The 18,072-nt window shown below is 38.3% G+C and overlaps 1 protein-coding gene across 1 annotated transcript in view; it reads right to left on the bottom strand.

Moving 5' to 3' along the window:
- Window positions 1-2,016: 2,016 nt before the first annotated feature.
- TENM3 (teneurin transmembrane protein 3) overlaps window positions 2,017-18,072 on the bottom strand; it is a 236,638-nt gene continuing 220,582 nt past the window's right edge. The window contains exons 24-27 of the mRNA XM_050973933.1: window positions 14,149-14,445; window positions 11,341-12,952; window positions 9,409-9,539; window positions 2,017-5,627 (exon numbers count right to left, since the gene is read on the bottom strand). Coding sequence (XP_050829890.1) covers window positions 4,872-5,627; window positions 9,409-9,539; window positions 11,341-12,952; window positions 14,149-14,445 — 2,796 coding nt within the window. The 3' untranslated portion in view covers window positions 2,017-4,871. The remainder of the gene's footprint in view (window positions 5,628-9,408; window positions 9,540-11,340; window positions 12,953-14,148; window positions 14,446-18,072) is intronic.

The following is an 18,072-nucleotide window of genomic DNA, read 5'->3' as shown; positions in this document are numbered from 1 at the left end:
ATATTGCAGTTGATAATCCTCATGCCACTATTTGTGTGGTACTGTGTGACTTCATTCTCACTGTTGTGTTTCAGACCACTTAAGGGCAGCTCACCTCCCTTTTGCTCTCCCTACCCTGTTGTCTCTAGCACATCTGGTTATTATAGCAGGGCAGATTGTGCCAGAGCACCAGACAGCATGTTCTTGTCCCTCACAGTGCCACCTGCAACTGCCAGTATTCTATCTTGTGATTAGGAGAGGGCATAACAAACAAACCTTTCTACCATCTCTTCACCCTGAAAGGCCTAAGACACTTTTAGTGGTCCATGACAAATACTCAGGTTTCTGGGATGGGTGAGCAGAAAAGCTGCATTTTTTCAGCTTTTTGTGGTGCACCTAATTAAGACTTGGCATCCTAATTTATGTTACTTCTACAGAAAAATGGGCTGGGGGTGATGAGCAGGGATTTATCTATTATTTGTATTTTGACTTTTTGAACAGGGGTAGCCTAGGTACTCACACAGTTAAATTTGCCTTATGTGGTCGGTCTGCCACAAAGCTAAAAACTTCAGAGGTAAAAAATGAAGTCTTAAGCTCTGTCAGCATGACAGCTATAGACCATGTGTTCTGTTTTTCCCAGGGGGAAGAATTGGCACATACTCATCAATTAACTGGTTTACATTTTGTTTTTTATCACTTTTAGTTTGTCTTTTTTTGTTTCGTATCACAGAGCCCCAGCAACTTGTGTGTGTAACGATCAATTTTATTTTATAAAGCTTGTATCTTGCTCTTTAGTCCTTAGAACTGATTGGTTGTAGATGAGAAGCTGATTAGTTTGCTGGGTTTGGATGTGGCTTTGCAGTTACGGGTATGATATCACTGTGTCTGTGCTGTTCAGTTTATGCTGTGGGATGATGCCCTGTGCTTTGGCTTATTTTTAACCCTGGCAGCTTCTAATAAGTGTCAAATAAGCAGCTTCTAATAAGCTGCTTAGAAGCTGTTTCTAATAAGTGCCTCTGCTTTGCCATCTCCAAAGAATTATGCATGAGTTTTTTCCTCTTTTTCTTAAAGTTCCCAAGCTGCCCATATGTAAAGCCATAGCCTGCCCTTCTGGACATAGCAGTATACCAAGATATCAACACTTTCAGAAGCTTTTCCTTCTTTTTTCTCTGAAAACAGAATTCAAGCATTTCATCATCTGATTCTCTGCAAATGCAGCCTATTCTCTCATAGACAATTTTAACTGTTATTTTATGTATTTTAACTGTTATTTTAGTGTTTTTTCTTTTACAGTCTTTCAGCCATTGTTTAGAAATGCCTCAGAAGAGTGGCAGTGGTTAACTGGCATTTTTTCCCCTCTTGTCAAATGCAAATCTCTCACTTCCCAAGTGTGAACATACAAAGATCTCTTACTGCCTCTTTTTTTTTTAATAACAAAATTAGGCCATAGTTAACGAAGCAGTGACCTGATTAGTGCTGGATCAACATGTTACCAACTCAAGGTTGTCACTACAAAGTGAGTGTGGTGAAGTCTGCCTGTTCCAAGTAAAATGAAAGCAGTCTCTTGATGAAGAGCAGTGCTGAATTCAGCAGTTTATGCAAAGGGGGCCTAAATGCAGGTTGAAGGATCTCTTCTGTGTATATATGTAACTACCAGTGCCAATCTAATTCTTTACAATCAAGGACTTTTTGTCATATTTTTACTCAGGAGGATAAGAGAGAAAACAGTTCTAAGTGATTTTTTTTGTTCTTTGGCTTTCCTTATCCATGAAAGATTTGGCTTTGTGGAGGTATATTTAATGTTTTCTCTAAAGCAGGCCCCCTGAGAGATCCCATGGAGAAATTCACTTTGCTGAGTTAGCAGATGAAGCCATTGGATAGAGTCAAAAAAAGATACTGCCAGCTGTGAGGCAAATGAATCAACAGGAGTGCAAGGGGATCACTTTGTTGCTTCGATACAAGAATAGTGGCAGCACAGGTGCAGTATCTGACATACAGATTAAAAAACCCAAATATAAACACACACACACACACGCACACGTTGGGTTGGCTTTTATTGGAAAGCCTAGATGCAATCTATAGTTATCAATTTGTGGAAAATTCAGGACACATATAAAGTTAAGAAGGCAAATTAAAAGAACAATACAAATCAGACGAAATATACATCTCAAAATATCAGGATAGCATTTTGACTGGCATTGTCTAAAATACTTAGAATCTCCTTTCTTTTTTTCTTATTTTTATAATATGCTTCTTTAATTATGCATATTTTTTTCTTTAAAAAGATCTTTTGTTTCTATATTCCCCAAGGTCACTATTTCCTGCAGGAACATGTCCAGATCACAAGTCTTTTTTAGCAAGAAACAGGCTCATTATACCTACTAACAAGGCCACTAATTGGCTTGATTTGACTGTATCTAAAATGATCACCAACAGATACTATAATTTGTTGTTTATTGGTGCCAGAACAAAGGAGAAGGGACTGGTATGTGCCAAGTAGAAGATATATTTCAATGTTGACATGTTATACAAGCTTTTCATATTCAAACAGAACAGAAACATTGGACATAATTTAGAATATGAGCCTATTTCAACAGAGAGCACTTACAGCATGCTAAATACAGTGCTGTGGAAGAGCCACCCAACAGAACTGCAAACACCTAGCATTTTACATCTTTTAAAAAGAATACGTAGCTCAATGACACACCTCTGGGGTCTGAAATACCATCCTCTCTAAATTTAGGGCCCTCAAGCTTCAAGGGTAAAAGTACTAACAACTAATCTGTGCTTTAATTCTAATAGATGATTAGCATTCATTATATGTGTAATTAGTTCTGTATGCTCTACCAAATACACACATACAGTAATAGCACTGATACTGTAGATTCGGTAGCAACTTGGCTGGGAGAAATTCAAATCTGTTTATCAAACAATCCTAATGTGCAATTTAGAGTATGTAATACCATAGACTCTCAGAATACAAAGCAGTTAGAAAACTATTTTTATTACATCCACTTGAACCATTCATAGGTAAGACACGTTCACTTACTATGTTCTGTCATTATAATACATGGATAGAAATACTGTGTATATTTCAATGAACATCAAAACCCCCAATTTTGTCTCATCTTAAAAATATTTATTTTTGTGGCTGAATTTAGTGCTCATGAGACTAAAGCTCTAAGAATGGTTTCAGCCAAGATGTAAAACAGATGCCATAGATGCCACCACAGGCTTCCTATAAGGAACCAGCTGCACTCTTGAGTTCTTCCTGCAGCAAATATACTGGGCCTTGGAGCAGAGCGTGCCAAATCTATGCAGTGGTGTGGAGATGCAGACTAGGCACTAGAACTGGACCTTCCTCTCCATCCCCAGGTTGTGTTCACAGTAATGAGATTTGATTTGCCAGCTGAAGGCCAGGAGATGAACCTACTGAACAGCCTGCCTGCCTAAAGAGCAATTCTGTAGCATCAGGTCAGAGGTACGCTTCTTCTATCTGGAGTTATTAACACCTAAAAGAGCTGTATTATACAGAAGACAAAGTTGACATAACTGGATGAAACTACATCATTTCTTCTTCTTCTTCTACATACAATTTGCCAAGCACCTGAGACACTATTCCTCCATTGTGAAACAAAGCTGCTAAAAAACCAACAGAAACCCCACCTGGTATGAATAAATGTCCATTTATTACATTAGGGCTGGAAAAAGACAAGGAAACCCCAACCTATTAAAGTCTTCCATCATACTAAATGAGACTTATTTGGTTACTGTGCCTTCTAACAATGACTGATGAAGTGGCACTGGCCTGGGTGACAGGAGAGGGAGGGGAGGGAGCTGTGGTCTGATTCAGCCAGCCACTTTGTGGAGTGTCCCATCCTATCAGCAGAGTGATAGATGCACAGCTTTAAACCTAATACAAAAATATTAACACTTTTGGACATTAGTCATCACTGTTATATCTCTACAATATAATCCTTTATACTGTACAGCTATAACATAAAAGGTGCAATTCCTTTTTATTTAAAAAAAATCACACACAGCACATGTTTTTATCATTTTATTTTTAAGTATAAACTTTTTTAAACACTTTACATAAATTAACTCCTCTGAGACTAATATTTGATGTACAGTAAATTGTAATTCATATAAAAATCCATAAACAACTTGTCTCACATAATTTACAAAAAAATCAGGGTTTCCTTTGCTTATATGCAACAAGGATTCTACTTGCCGTTTTCCCCCCAAGGCAAACCATGTTAGCATTGTAAAATCCATTATTAAATTCCCATGGTAGCATAAGTCACTTGTGCCAATGTCCTTTTAGAAAGCAGCACAGTTTAATGCAGTTGGGTTGTCTATAAACAGTAATTTTTGCCCCATGTTTTAAAATTAACAGATACATACCACATCCTATGCAGTGAGAAAGAGAGAGAAAAAGAGAGAGAGAAAGAGACTACTTCTTGTAAGCAAAGGTCAACAATTCAGTACTATTTGGAAACACTGTATAGGTCTGTATCTTAATTAAATACAGTGCCTCAAAGAAACAGCCTGTTGCAAAATCTGTAGGCCTTTTTATTTTCTTTTTTTCTTCTTTTTTTTTTTTTTTAAATACTTTTCAGTCCAACTTGAGTGCAGCGATATGCATATGTAAACATATTCTTTAAAGCAGATCACCTTTAAGGTCATTGAGAAAAAAAAAGTTTTGTCATTAGCAGTATCATTCTTCTGGAAGGCGCTCTTTTTATTACAGAGTCTGGATTGTGCTACAGAAAAAATCTGAGCAAAGATGTAAGCTTAGGCTCAAGTAGTAATGCAGCAAAACAGTTTAGTCTCCTTTTTAGAAGACACTGGTACACAGTCTCTTTGGCAGCCTGAGCTAAGCCAGAGTGTTACCTCTTTCCTATCTCACTTTGTCTGAGGAACTGTATATTGTTAGCGCTGTCTGCTAATTCTGGATATTGCTCCACAGAGAGTACATAGTACCCATCGTATCCTTGTACCTTTCCAGCACTTAGCAACTGCCTCTTTTCTCCTTCTGTCCACAACCTGGCGCCTTCCTCTCCATCTCTTACTCTCTGTTGTTCTCTGGCCCAGGCACTGGAAAGAGCTCTTTGCCTGGCTTGCTCCAGTATCCGGGCCTTTTCCTCATCAAGCGTCATGCCATAGCGGACGTGAAGCGCTAGAGCACCGTATTGCATTTCAACATCAGCAAACCTACGAGTCCTGCCGTTCACCACAGTGGTGGACTGGGAAACAGTGACATTGATGCCATTCTCCAGGGCCTTACGCCCACTTGTCAGCCTCAGTGTCCCAAGGTCACTCTCAGGGGAGGTGGTCTTGATAAAATAGTGCGTGTCCTTTCCCTCCACAGTGAAATGCAAGTTTTCTAGGTAGTAAGCGTTGTTCAAAACAGCTGCCACTTTTATGCAGTCCTCATTAGCAATGTTGAGCACATTTGTTTGCACTTTGCCTTGATTGACAGCGAGCATCACCCCTTTGCCAATCAGAGACTTCACCGTGGCAAACCACAGCCATGACTTTTCTCCACTGGATTTCCGTCTGCTGACCTGCACTTCTGCCATCTTTCCCAGGGAAAGGAAAGCCTTTGCTTGTCTCGCCACTTGTTGTTGCACTCCAGAAATTGGCTGTAAACAAGAACAGACAGAAGTTTTACCAGCCATCTGTAGCCCCCTAAATGCCAAACAGCCAGGATTTCTTGGTGTGCTGCCCATGGACAACAACAGGATATGCCACAACTGACAGTGCCAAGGAGTTAATTAGATCTGCATACTGCTTGTTCTGTTGAGTTACAAGACTATTTTGCTAATGTTCACTGCTTTTATTCTTTGTCTTCCTGAGAACCTGCAAAAAAATCGGCTTTAACTTCAGAGGCTGCTTACTGGGCTGCACAGGACAGACTTGCAATGCCAATACATAACCACAAGATTCACCGAATGGTTTGGATTGGAAGGAGACCTTGAAAATCATCTAGTTCTAACACCTTCAGCTAGACCAGATTGCTCAAAGACCCATCCAACCTGGCCTTGAACACCTCCAGTGACAGGACATCCACAACTTCCCTGGGCAGCTTGTTTCAGGGCCTCACCACTCTCACAGTAAAGATTTTTGTCCTAATATGTAATCTAAACCTACTTTCTTTTGATTTGAACTGTTCTCCCTAGTCCTGTCACCACCTGCTCTTCTAAATAGTCTTACCCCATCTTTCCTGTAAGTTCCCTCAGGTACTGGAAGGCTGCAAGTAAGTTACTTAAAAGCCTTCTCTTTTTCCGGCTGAACAATCCCAATTTCTTTCCTCATAGGAGAGGTACTGAATCCCTCTGATCAACTGGGTGGCCCTCCTCTGGACTTCCTTGAACAGGTTTATGTCCTTTCGGTGCTGGGGGCCCTGCGGATGCTGTGTTTCAGCTGAGGTCTTACAAAAGCAAAGTAGAGGGGCAAAATCCTTTCCCTTTCCCTGACAGCCTTGCTGATTTTGATGCAGCTCAGGACAGGACTTACCTTCTAGGCTGCCAGTGCACATTTCCAGCCCATGTCATGTTATACAGGTAAGAACTGTCTTACTACAGTGTCATCCTACTATGGTGGCATCTCTTCTCTGAGCTTGTTCAATTATGATTCCTGTCTACCATGAGTCCAGTCAAACTGAGGAGATTTTGGCAGGTTATGAAGCTGTGCTTTAGAACTGGAACAAACCTTTCTTTACGCTGAGTCAGCAGATAAGAGTCTCTCAAGTAGCCCCAGCCTGAGACCAAACTGCAGGGAGGCTCTCATAATCCCTCAAACTGCTAAATAAATGAGGGAAATCAAACTGTAATAACAGTCTTTACAGTAAAAGAGAGGGGAGGTAATGGTATGGACCAGTGAGATGGAATACTGGGGACTGATGCCCTTTCTTGCAAGTACTTGCAGAAACTGATAAAAGGGAACATGTGAAAAGACTGTGGCCAGTTGGACTGTGTGACCTTCCATTTCACTTCAAGTATCAGCTTCCTGCCTAAAAGAGCTTTTCCCCAAGAGCTTTAGATGGGTTCAATACCGAATACAGCAGTGTTTTGTTCGTAGCTAGCAAAGACAAGGGGCAATGTAGGAAAAAAACCAACAAGCCAGTCTAATGGAAAAGCTAGGATAGCAGAATGTCATGGAAGAGCTGTGTGTAGCCCACTATACCAGGTGCACTCCTGGTAAAGAGAGGATGACTGGGAAATGGGACCTGTCAGTATAACTGCAGTGGTTAGTTTGGACAGCTGAAAGAGCAGGAGCAGCTAGCAGGAATGGTTAGCTAGTGCACCTAGACAGCAGGACAGCTCAAATCACAGGGTCAGCTGTGGTTGGGATGAGACCTCAAAACTGTGCAGAATAGACACATCTTACCGATCTAACCCTGGGCCTTAACAGCAATAAGCTGTGAATGAGCTGTACTGATAGAGGTGGGGAGTAGACAGCTGCCCTGGCAGTTGTCTCAGCAGGAAACAAAGATTTAAATAGCTTTGGCTGCACTTTTGAAAATGAGTACTTGGTTTTTGATGATGATCCAGTTTATCTTCCAATTGACCCCTTCTCCTTTCAGTAAAATACTGCTTAAACCATTTATTTCACCGCTCACAAATGAGTCAAAAGCCTGCTTTGTTTTCCTAAATTTCTGGATGGGAGACCAGCTGGAGTCATTAAGATTCATACAACCTTAACTCAGCCTTGCTGCTAATCAAAGCTTGGCAAAAAGTTTGCAAAGGCTTCTCTTTTGCACAAGGGTAGCTTTCTGGAGGGGATAACTCCTGAGGGAATTATGAATTAACTTGGACTCTCCATTCTTCTTGAATGTGGCAGATTTTGGTCTGCATTTGCTAATGAGTATGGATTTCAGCTGTTGTAAATCCTACATGAAAGCTATTGAGCACAAAATATATTGTAAACAGCAATCATCAGTGAGAGCAGCAAGATGCTATAGCAACTTCCTAATGATGAACTTTGTTTTTTTTAACATGTATCCTCAGAGCTTTTCTTATCACACCCTTCTCACTCTGTCATATCACATACTCCTGGCATTCCTCATATTATTGAGCTCTCTCCTGAAGATTTTTGACAACTAGCTGTCTGCCCTCATCTCTTTGACCAGACTGGTTCTATTCCTGGTATGACTTTGCTGGTGTTAGTGGATGATTTCGTTCTTTAGCCTTTGGGACTTAACTTTGAGACCTAAACAAACTCTGATCATTCTTCACAGCCATGCCTGATGACAGGTCTCTTATCTCCCAATACAACTGGAGTGCTTGCTATGCTCCTCCTTCACTGCTTTTGTTGCTTGTGGCAGACACTAGTCTCATGCTGGGCTCTCAAGTCTCTCCCTATTACTCAATTCCTTGCTATTAAAAAAGAACAAACAAACTAGCTAACTAACTGACTGACTAACTAACTAACTAACTGACTAACTGACTAACTAACTAACTAACTGACTGACTGACTGACTGACTGACTGACTGACTAACTAACTAACTAACTAACTAACCAACCTTCCTGAATGCAAAGCTAGCTTCCATATGTTCCCTTCTGCTGGGTCACCATTCTAAGGACTTTTGATCTACATTGGGTTGCAAGATTTTAAAGTTTGTATCACCTTTAATTTTTGTAGCATTCTCTATCATGATTCTTGTAAAAAGAGATCTTTTCTTTGACTGTTTAGAATGGGATAACCCATTTTAATGTCTCTTAATGCTTCCTTCTAAAGCAAAAACCATAGGATTTTTGAGGGCATAGGTATTTGATCTTTGAGTAAGCCTCATCTGTAAATACAATTTTCTTAAATGGCAGACTTAGATTTTACTTCCACATGCATTTCTTTCATTATTTAAAACCGCAGCAGGTTTTTGGGATGAAAGTTCATTTTTTTTGCTTTCGAAGAACTTCATAAGCATCTGAGTTTATGTGATATAGTAGGATTTACCTCAGGTAATTTCAGTTTCCGTATTTTATCTTTACATATAACACGTGGTTAAAATTAAAAAGAAGCAAAATTATAGTGGTGCCTGGTATGGGTATATCACCTCTTCTTCTGTTTACTTCACCATCTCTTTTTTACAACAGTGTTCAGTTACTGTCTTCAGGCAGATTGTTAGTACAAATATAATCTCTGTAGTTTCTGCTATACATCTTTAGAGCATCTTAAACTTGTCATTGATTATTGTCTTTTAAAATTTTTATAATTTCTAAAAGCAAACAAAAGCTTATATGAAATAGTACCTAACTTAGTGAAACCCTCCACCTGTGATTTCTTAAACTAGATAAAGGTACTAAATTTGGATTGAATTTAGCAAATAACCCTGGCTGACAGAATCATCCATGCCTTATAAGATCTGAATGGAAGAGAACATTCTATGTTATTCAGTTTGTATGTTTAGTTTTGTTTCTTACTGGTATGTCTTCCCATTGCTGGCTCTTCACAAGTTCATAAGAAGGTTCTGTTAAATCAAATTTCGGAACAGGGAAGCCAGGGATGGCATTGTGCAGATGGAAGCCAAATGTCACCAGCCAGCTGTTAACATCTGAAAGGGAATAATTATAAGAAAAAAAGAGAGAAAAATATTAGAATTGTTCTGTATTTTGCAACCACAACATTTTTACAAATAATAGCTTTTGGCATAGTTGATTTCTTTTTGTATGGAAACAGCAAACCTATACAGGAAACTTACAGTTCTAAACTTAAAAGAAAATGTCTGTTCTATATAAGAGTTGTGCTAGGCTCAGTTGAAAGGTATTGCAGAGTTCAGCAATCAGGTTCTGATGGCCTCAGTGACTTCCAGAACAATTATGGCAGCACAATTAAGGGGAGATTTCATTGCCTGCAGCCTAAACTAACTGGAATTTCATGATTAGGTTAAACATGCTTTATGTCATACCTTCATCATCAATACTTTTAAACAAAGCCAAAAAAAAAAGTACTGCAGAGCACATCCTGTCCTTTTGGTGTGTGTAATGACTTAAAACTACTCCTGAAGCATCACCTATATGGCCAATTACCTTTTAAATGATTTGGCAGATATTTTTTGTTGATTCAAGAGAAATCTGCTCCTATTCAAGATGATGAAATCAATGAAATGAAAAGCTAATGAATGCATCAGTAAGCAGACAGGATACCAAATTATCATTAGATCACATTATTTATGATACATTTTATGTTCTGTTAAAAATAAATTAGGGGTGCCAACAATCAGTTAACAATTGTTTGGCTAGAAAGAGTGCTCTGCCTTGTTTCTGTTTTTTTTACACTATATTCCACAAAAACTAACCTTAGAGGTTGGCAGAGTGCTCCTTACAAAGCCTAATAATTTTTATTTAAGTAAGCTCACAATATGTGGAATAAGGAAGCAGATTTTTCCAAAAATTAAAAGAATAAAAAATATTTAACTTAAAATAATTTCTAACATTTTCAAATAAATGCTATGCCTCATGAGGTGCTGCATTTAAAACTGCCAGTCAGCCAAATTACCTATTGTAATAATAATCTTATATAAGCAGTGTCCGCCTGTGCATTTCAGACATCAAAGATGTTAAGAAAAGAACCAAAACTGTATTTTGAGGGCAATTTCTGAACTAAGTGCATGATTTTCAATAGCACAAAGAATCCGATCCAACGTCATGCCCTACAGCACATGCTGCTAAAAGAGGACAGATTCAGAGGTCTGTTTTTATTCTTACTCCCAGGCAGCCTGCTAGCAACCCACTTAATCTGCTGTTTGTTAAATGAATGCAAACCCACTTGATTCCCAGGATGCTCTTCTAAGTGGTAGTCTCACAGCTCCTAAGTAAGTGGGGCTGAGCTCTTCCTGTAGACTGGCAATGTCTGTGTAATTTGGATTTTTTACATTTAATTCAAATACAAAAAATCAAATGTATTGGAGTCATACATTTTCCCAAAAATTCTGGTATCGTGTAGTCAGATTTTTGGTATGTAGAGTAATGGAAAACACTATACACTAACTCTAGAACAACAAAAAGCATATAGGTTCTCTAAGAATTGAGATATGAAAGTAAGCACGTTTGCACCTTTTTTTGCCAAAAGAGAAGTTCAATCCTTTTTCTATACTATCCTACTCCTCCTTCCATGCACCTGGCTGTGTACACATTACTTTGTGCTAGCCCTGGAGCATATTGAGCAATTTACATTAGCAGTCTTGTAAAAGTCTACACTGGAAAATATCAACCAGCTTCCAGTGAATATTTCTGTGATGCTGGTTTGTTAAACTGATCACAGGAGGACCCTTTCTGCCTACAGTCTTACTCCCTCTAAATTGGATGCCTGTAGGTACAGCATCCCCTAGCTGCAGTCAAGTAACCTTCTCTTACCTGTGATATAATCCTTTACGTCATGTATTTTACTGGCTGGGTTGTTATTTCTAAACATGTACAAATTAAAAGGAGCTGGATCTTTTCCAATTCTCTTCCAGATTTCAATATCAGGTGTTGTCCACCGGCCTGCCAGTATGTCATAATCCCTTTCTCCAAAGTGGACTAGTTTGGTCAGTGGGTCGTATAAGCCTCCGTGGAATCCAATTACCAGCTGGAAGTCAAGGTTAGAGTCAAAATAGATCTCTCCATAGGCAGTGTATTGAATTTGTTTAAGCATGAGACCATTGCTACTGAAAACAGCCAGTGGTGTCCCTGTATTGTCTGATGCAATGTAAAACTCATCTCCACTGCTAATTTCCATGGCAAAAAGATGTCCTTGCAGATCATAGTATAGAGATGTGATTTCAGAACTTGAGTGGTTATAGACATGAGTTATCCTCGTTGGGTAGGTAAGGTCTGCGTAGAAGAACTGGAGATGCTGCCCAAGGCTAGTTTTACTGGAAACTCGTCGTCCAAGTCCATCATAACGGTAAATCACTGTCCACCCGCTGCCTTTGCTATAAACTCGAGTAAGAAGGCCCTTTGAACTGTATTCAAAGATTTCAGTACCCCTCTGACGCAGAAATCCATCTTCATCTAATCTGTACTGTACATCTCCCAGTCGAGTTATTCTGTCTCGCAGGTCGTACCGAAGGGGTGTCAAACGGGCGCTGCTGCTGGGGTTGAGCAAGTGCAGGTTGCCATTCAGGTCATAGTTGTATCGCCACATTATTTTTTCATTCAGATAAACTGTCTGGAGCTGACCATCTACATCATATTCATAAGCATATTTTGTGGTGTTGGCAAATGGCCCAATCTTAATTTCTCTTTTTGTCACTCGTCCCATGTTATCATACTGAATTGTAATCCAATACATTAACGACCGAAATATTTCATACTGAATTTCCTTGATGCGCCCATGTGCATCGAAGTGTTTTGTGTATGTCATTACGGCTGTTGAAATGATCTGGTTAATATCATAATATATAACTCCAAATTTTCCAAACTGTTCAACTTTGCCAGAGATATCATCAAACTGGTAGAGATCAATAGGCAATGGGGTTTCATTGATGACACCTTGCATGCTAGTCACTCTGAAGCTATTGTCATAGCTGTAGTCAAATCGGGCGTTTACCATTCCATCTTCACTAAAGCGGAAAATCTGTCTGTCAATCAACGGGCCAATTTGTCTGTATCTAATGGTGCAGATAAAACCATCGCTTTGGAGGTTTACTGTTTTCAGGACTCCTGCTGTCTCATCATAAGTAAAACTAACTCTTGTACTATCATATAAAATTTCTGAGAGCTTGGTCTGCCGTCTGTACTTGAATAATACTCTCCGGCTTGTCCCCAGGAAAGCAGTTTGAAGTAGCTGCCCTTCCTCGTTGTAGTCCATTATAACAGAAGCATTGCTTTCCGGGGGGTTATATATATTCCGGTAATAGCCAATGGAGCGGATAGTCTGCATGGTATGACGAGCAACACTGGGCATGGTGACAGCGGAAAGCCGATCCAACAAATCATATTCGAAGATATACTGCCGTTGGCTATGGAGCAGAAGAACCATTGACTGAAAATTAAGAACAGATTTTTATCATGTGACAAATGGTGCAGTATCTCCCCTCCCGCCATATACTGATACTATTTCTTCACAAAAATGTGACATTCCACTTGAGAAAATTATCTCCCCTTTAATTGAGTTATCATTGACCTTACATGTTGTTAACATCTCCCTGCCTAATTTACTTGTATGCTTAATTGTAAGGGGTTCTGTAATTAGTAGTTCTACATTCATAATTTGCTACTTGTTATGACTGTATCGCTCTTTTATCAAGCATTCACAGCTAAACAGCAGATTGTCAATGGATTCAGATAAGTCATGTTTAATATGGGAGGAAGTAAAACTGTCTCAGAGCCATTAACTCATGAGGAGAACAACATATGGGAGATACAATTTCTCTCTTACAATTAGAGATGATTTGGAAGAATTTGACTAGCCTGAGATTTCTGAATACTGTGTTCTTGTTCTGTAAGCTTTTGAGACACAGGCAAAACAATTGTTTGATTATTCATATCAAAAGGAGCTACTTGAATTATTCTGACATTTTCCTAATGTGTGGCTATTATGTATCATAGGTCTTGATTAAATTATGTCTGCAGTAACTAGTAAACAGTATTTGCTGAGCAACATCTTTAGCAGAAATATATTTAAACCCCTAAAAGACAAGGATTCTCTTTCTGCAGATCTCACAAGGGTGATTTTCACAGATATTTCTAGAAGGAGAGCTATCATTCAGCAATTGTTACATATGTAGTGATTCCTAATCTTTTGCTTGTCCCTTATTTTGATGCTACAACATATAGCAAGTACAAATTGACAGCTGTAACTATTTAGAAAAAAGAGCTTTTCTTGGTAGTGAAAAAAGCCCACAACAGCAGAGCATTTGCAAACAAATTATTTTCAGTTGAATTGAATTGCAGATAGATAGTCCCTGTACCTTATTTTAAGTGTTAAGATAAAAGGTAAATGCAGATGCTTCTTGTTAGTGAGCGGCCTAAATAATTTAAAAACACATCAATTCCTAGCAATTACCTACAGCATGATTACATATCTGTGGAATGAAACATTCCCCTTGGAAACACATGTTGATGCTTAGAATAATTGCAATGTGCTTCTACTACCTATTTTTGCTTTGTATGCAGCATTGAGTTGCTGCAGAATTTCAGCATACTCCAAGCATTTTTAAAAACCTGAGTGTTCTTTACCTTTTCCAAGTATGTGTAACTCCAGGTTTTCCCATCAGCAAACACTCTAGACACTATCCTTCCCTGTCCATCATACTCTATTTTTTCACTAGTTGTGCCTCTCTGTATGCTGCCTATTTGACCTGTGGATGAATAGGTAACATTGACAGCCATCAGCTTGCTGCTCGGGAGCCACAGGGTGGGGTGCCCTGACGTGTCGTAGGCAATCCTCAGCAGGAATTTACGGTGGTCATCGTAGATCTTTTCTGTCTTTGTGGTTCGATCAAAGTCAACTGAAAGGAGGTTTCTGCCATTAACCTTTTTAAAGCAAACAAAATGACACAATAAATCATGCTGTTCAAACCCCAGCCACCTGTATTTCCACAAAGCTAACTATTCTTTAAATACCATTTACAGTGATTGATTTGCTGTATGTGTAAAGTATTTTAGCAACTTCTTGATATAACTGTAAGGCACTATAATAGTATCTACCTTAGAAGGTCTGGTTAGATGAAGAGAAGGCTCAGAATTTGTTGCAATATTTTCTTTCTTGATGCTTAGCCAACTGTTAAGGAGATACTGAAAGATGTGTACTAAAAACTTTTGTAAGAAATGGGGTCATTTCAATAAAAACAACTTCTTTTGTAGGCAGTCTGAAGTATATCTAGCAAATTATTGTCAAAATATATTCCCAGCAACCACTTTTCCAATTCATAACAATCATGCTAAGAAAGAACTGAATCCCAGTCTTTCACAGCAAGTATTTTTCAAAATAGCAAATACAAGATTAAGATCTTCAAAAGCATTTTAGATCTTCAAATTAAGGTTAAACAGTCTTTAGGCATTCCCCTTCAGGATCAAGTGGAAATTTAACTCAGTATAATATCCACTGCTGCAATGTATTTATAAGGCTGAAATCCTCAGCAGAGGATTATATATTCTAGTTAATTGACCACTTAAAGCCATAAATGATTGGAAGACTACTGAACCATTGAAAACCAGTTAGAAATGCTTTGAAGTTTTTAAGTATTTTGATTTGAAAATAAAGGCTTAGCTTTATGAAGTCTATATTAAATAAAGCCATAGATGCATTTATGTTGAAAACTGGTTATTGGTATATGTAAACTACAAGTGATGGATAGTGATTTCTATGTAATACTTTTACACTGAAATCCACCTCCACCTCCCTTTAGAGTTCAAAATATGTCAACTTTCACTTTCATTGAATTTGGTCTCATTTCTGAATTTATAAAAGGAAAATGTCTGGTTTTCTTTTCCTGCATCAGTATCTTTGCACTTCTCCATTCCTGTCAGCACTGAATTGTGCTTTAGTGTTCTCCAACAGCCCTCAAGGATTTCTTTCTTCATCTGTAAACCATTTCTGTATCTCCTGTGTCTTTTTAAAGCTGTTCCAGGTGGGGTGAAAAACTGATAAATGAGATTTTTTTCAACACGGTGTTTTGTGAACATGTGGGAAGCAGGGTAGAAATGGACAGAGAGCTATGTGTATTAAGAATTAAGAAAAAATTCCATTTCATGTACCTCATACATACATTACAAAGTATAAACAAAGATGGCTAAATAATATTCAGAAAAGAACAAGAGAATAGATAGGGATACACCAAAGAAATGACCAGAAGATTTTTGGATTTTTCAGGCTGAAACTTCCCATGGATGTTGGTACTTAAACCCTGAGGCTGATAAGCTTCTGAAAGATTAATATAAATTAGATCCTTTATTATTGGTATAAAAAGTACTGAAGTGTGGTGATAGGTCATAGGCAAACAGGAAAAAGGTTCTTCCAAATGCTCTCTTTTGCTCAGTCTGTCTATTTATGTACAATACCTTTCTCTTTGTTTATTGAAATCACTGGCATGAGAAGAATCTGCACAATCAATTTAGGGAAAAAATAATCACATTTTCATGTAAATCTCCTAAGTAAAGAACACTAAGACTAGCAGATGCAGAATAGCTGTTTTACCTATTTAATGAACCATCAAAAGTTATTTAAATATAATCTGAAAATTTAATGCTACAAGACTGATTCTAGAAGTAGGTTAAACTTAGGTTTGAAGTACTTCCATTCAACTAATTTTTTGTAAATTTTTTTACTTGTTTTCAGGGAGTTTTTTTAAATTTTTCCAACATCTAACATTATCTCATTTACATAAATTAATTTTAAATTTTTTTTTCTGGCTTTGTTTTTTTCCAGTGTCTGCCTGCACTCATCTCTGCATGTCCCTGCCTGTTTTGCTTCTCTAATTTTTTTCCTTCCCTTTCTCTCCACCTCCCCTTCCTTATTTTACATTTAATTATGATTTTTATAAATTTTCTTGTCCACCTCTCAGGATTAGACACTGAAGTTAAAATGGACACTTCTGATTTCTGAACTGGCAAAGAAAGAAGGGTGGTTTTATGGTTAAGACAGATGTCCAAGCAATTGTGGTTAATTTCTTGGCTAAGCACATCCTTCCTGTATAAATTGCAGTTAAGTACTTAATCCACTGTCTCACTGCCCTAGCTGCTAACTGGGATGATAACATTCCTTGCCTTTTCACTTCCCATCTGTCTGGTCTGTGTAAGGGCAGGATATGAGGGGAAGGAAAGGAAATACCTCTTGTTCCAGCCAGTTTCATGCTTTCAGACTTGCTGACAGACAGAGCTCTTACACTCAGGTGTGTGAGCTTTTGGTGAAATTTTGGCTGTGCTTGCCTAATCTCACCATAGAGATGGCCATTAGAATAACAATGAGTTTTGGTGATATAGCTTGTTTCATTGGGCAGTGTAGGGCTGGAATAACACAGCTCAGCTAAAGTGCTTCTTAATAACATCTCTGCTAGAAAAATACTTTTAGGGGAAAAGCTGAATGTTTTTATTGTGTCCAAGATAACCACACTCCAAATACATTTGAAACCTCTGGATTTCATTATGATAAAAACCGTACATGAGCAAATTTCAAGTGAAGAAACACTTAATGATACAAAACTGAGTCTTCTGACAGTCCTTACCTACTGTCCTGATACGTTTTAGTACTTTATGTCTCCATCTATTCTCCTCTACTTTAATTCCTATTTTTCTTTCCAGTGAGAAGTATGAAATCTGTCTGTGATTCCTCTGTTAGTAGTAGGAATGTATTGCTGTGTCTTACAGAGACAGCTGTGTCTGTTCTGGGTGCATCCCTTGAGACAGAGTTCATACCAGCTCCTTTATCTGAGACCTCTGAGACCCTCAGTACAAAGGCCCTAAAAAGGATCTTCCATGCAGAGGACTGGCAGGACCTTTGCCTATAACTAGCTTATAGACCAAACATACAGCTCCAGAGAAGAACTAGCTTATTGCACAATTCCAAACCAAGTCAGAACAAAAGCAAGATTGCCTGAAGACTGTTGAGGAAGGCAACATAATTCCTAATTAATTTCTTTAGAAAGATTACTAGTACTGGGTAGAACTAATATTAGCAAGATAGAAAACCAAGAGAGTACCTGACAGTGCACTTTTTAACATTAGATACTGCATATGTATAACACAGTGAGTGTCACAGAGATGAGTACCTTTACTGGCAATACATTTTGTCACTGTTTCTTGTCTACATTTGTCTTCTTTGTAGAAAAATGTTGATGACATATGTCTGTACACAGAAATTATGAGTTCCATAAATTATTCCTGTTCTTCTTTCTCTTGTTTTTTTTCTGCTTTCCTACATCCCCCCATCCACCCCCAACTGACATTTCAGTAATATCTTTCCATGTAAATCAATTTCACAAAAAATTAATTTTTTTTTCCATTTTCACTGCTGACAAGTTTCTTTCCTTTTTTTTTTTTTGAGGCATTTGTCTATTATTGGCTCATTCTCCACGTGCCCTACTTCTCCCATTTTTATGTACAATTTAATGAGTATTATTTTATCCTAATCTGTAATCTTTCATTTCCCCTCCCATCTCGTTA

The sequence above is a fragment of the Serinus canaria genome, chromosome 4, assembly GCF_022539315.1.
Source record: "Serinus canaria isolate serCan28SL12 chromosome 4, serCan2020, whole genome shotgun sequence".
Lineage (NCBI taxonomy): Eukaryota > Metazoa > Chordata > Aves > Passeriformes > Fringillidae > Serinus > Serinus canaria.
This window is presented reverse-complemented; position numbering and strand designations above follow the sequence as displayed.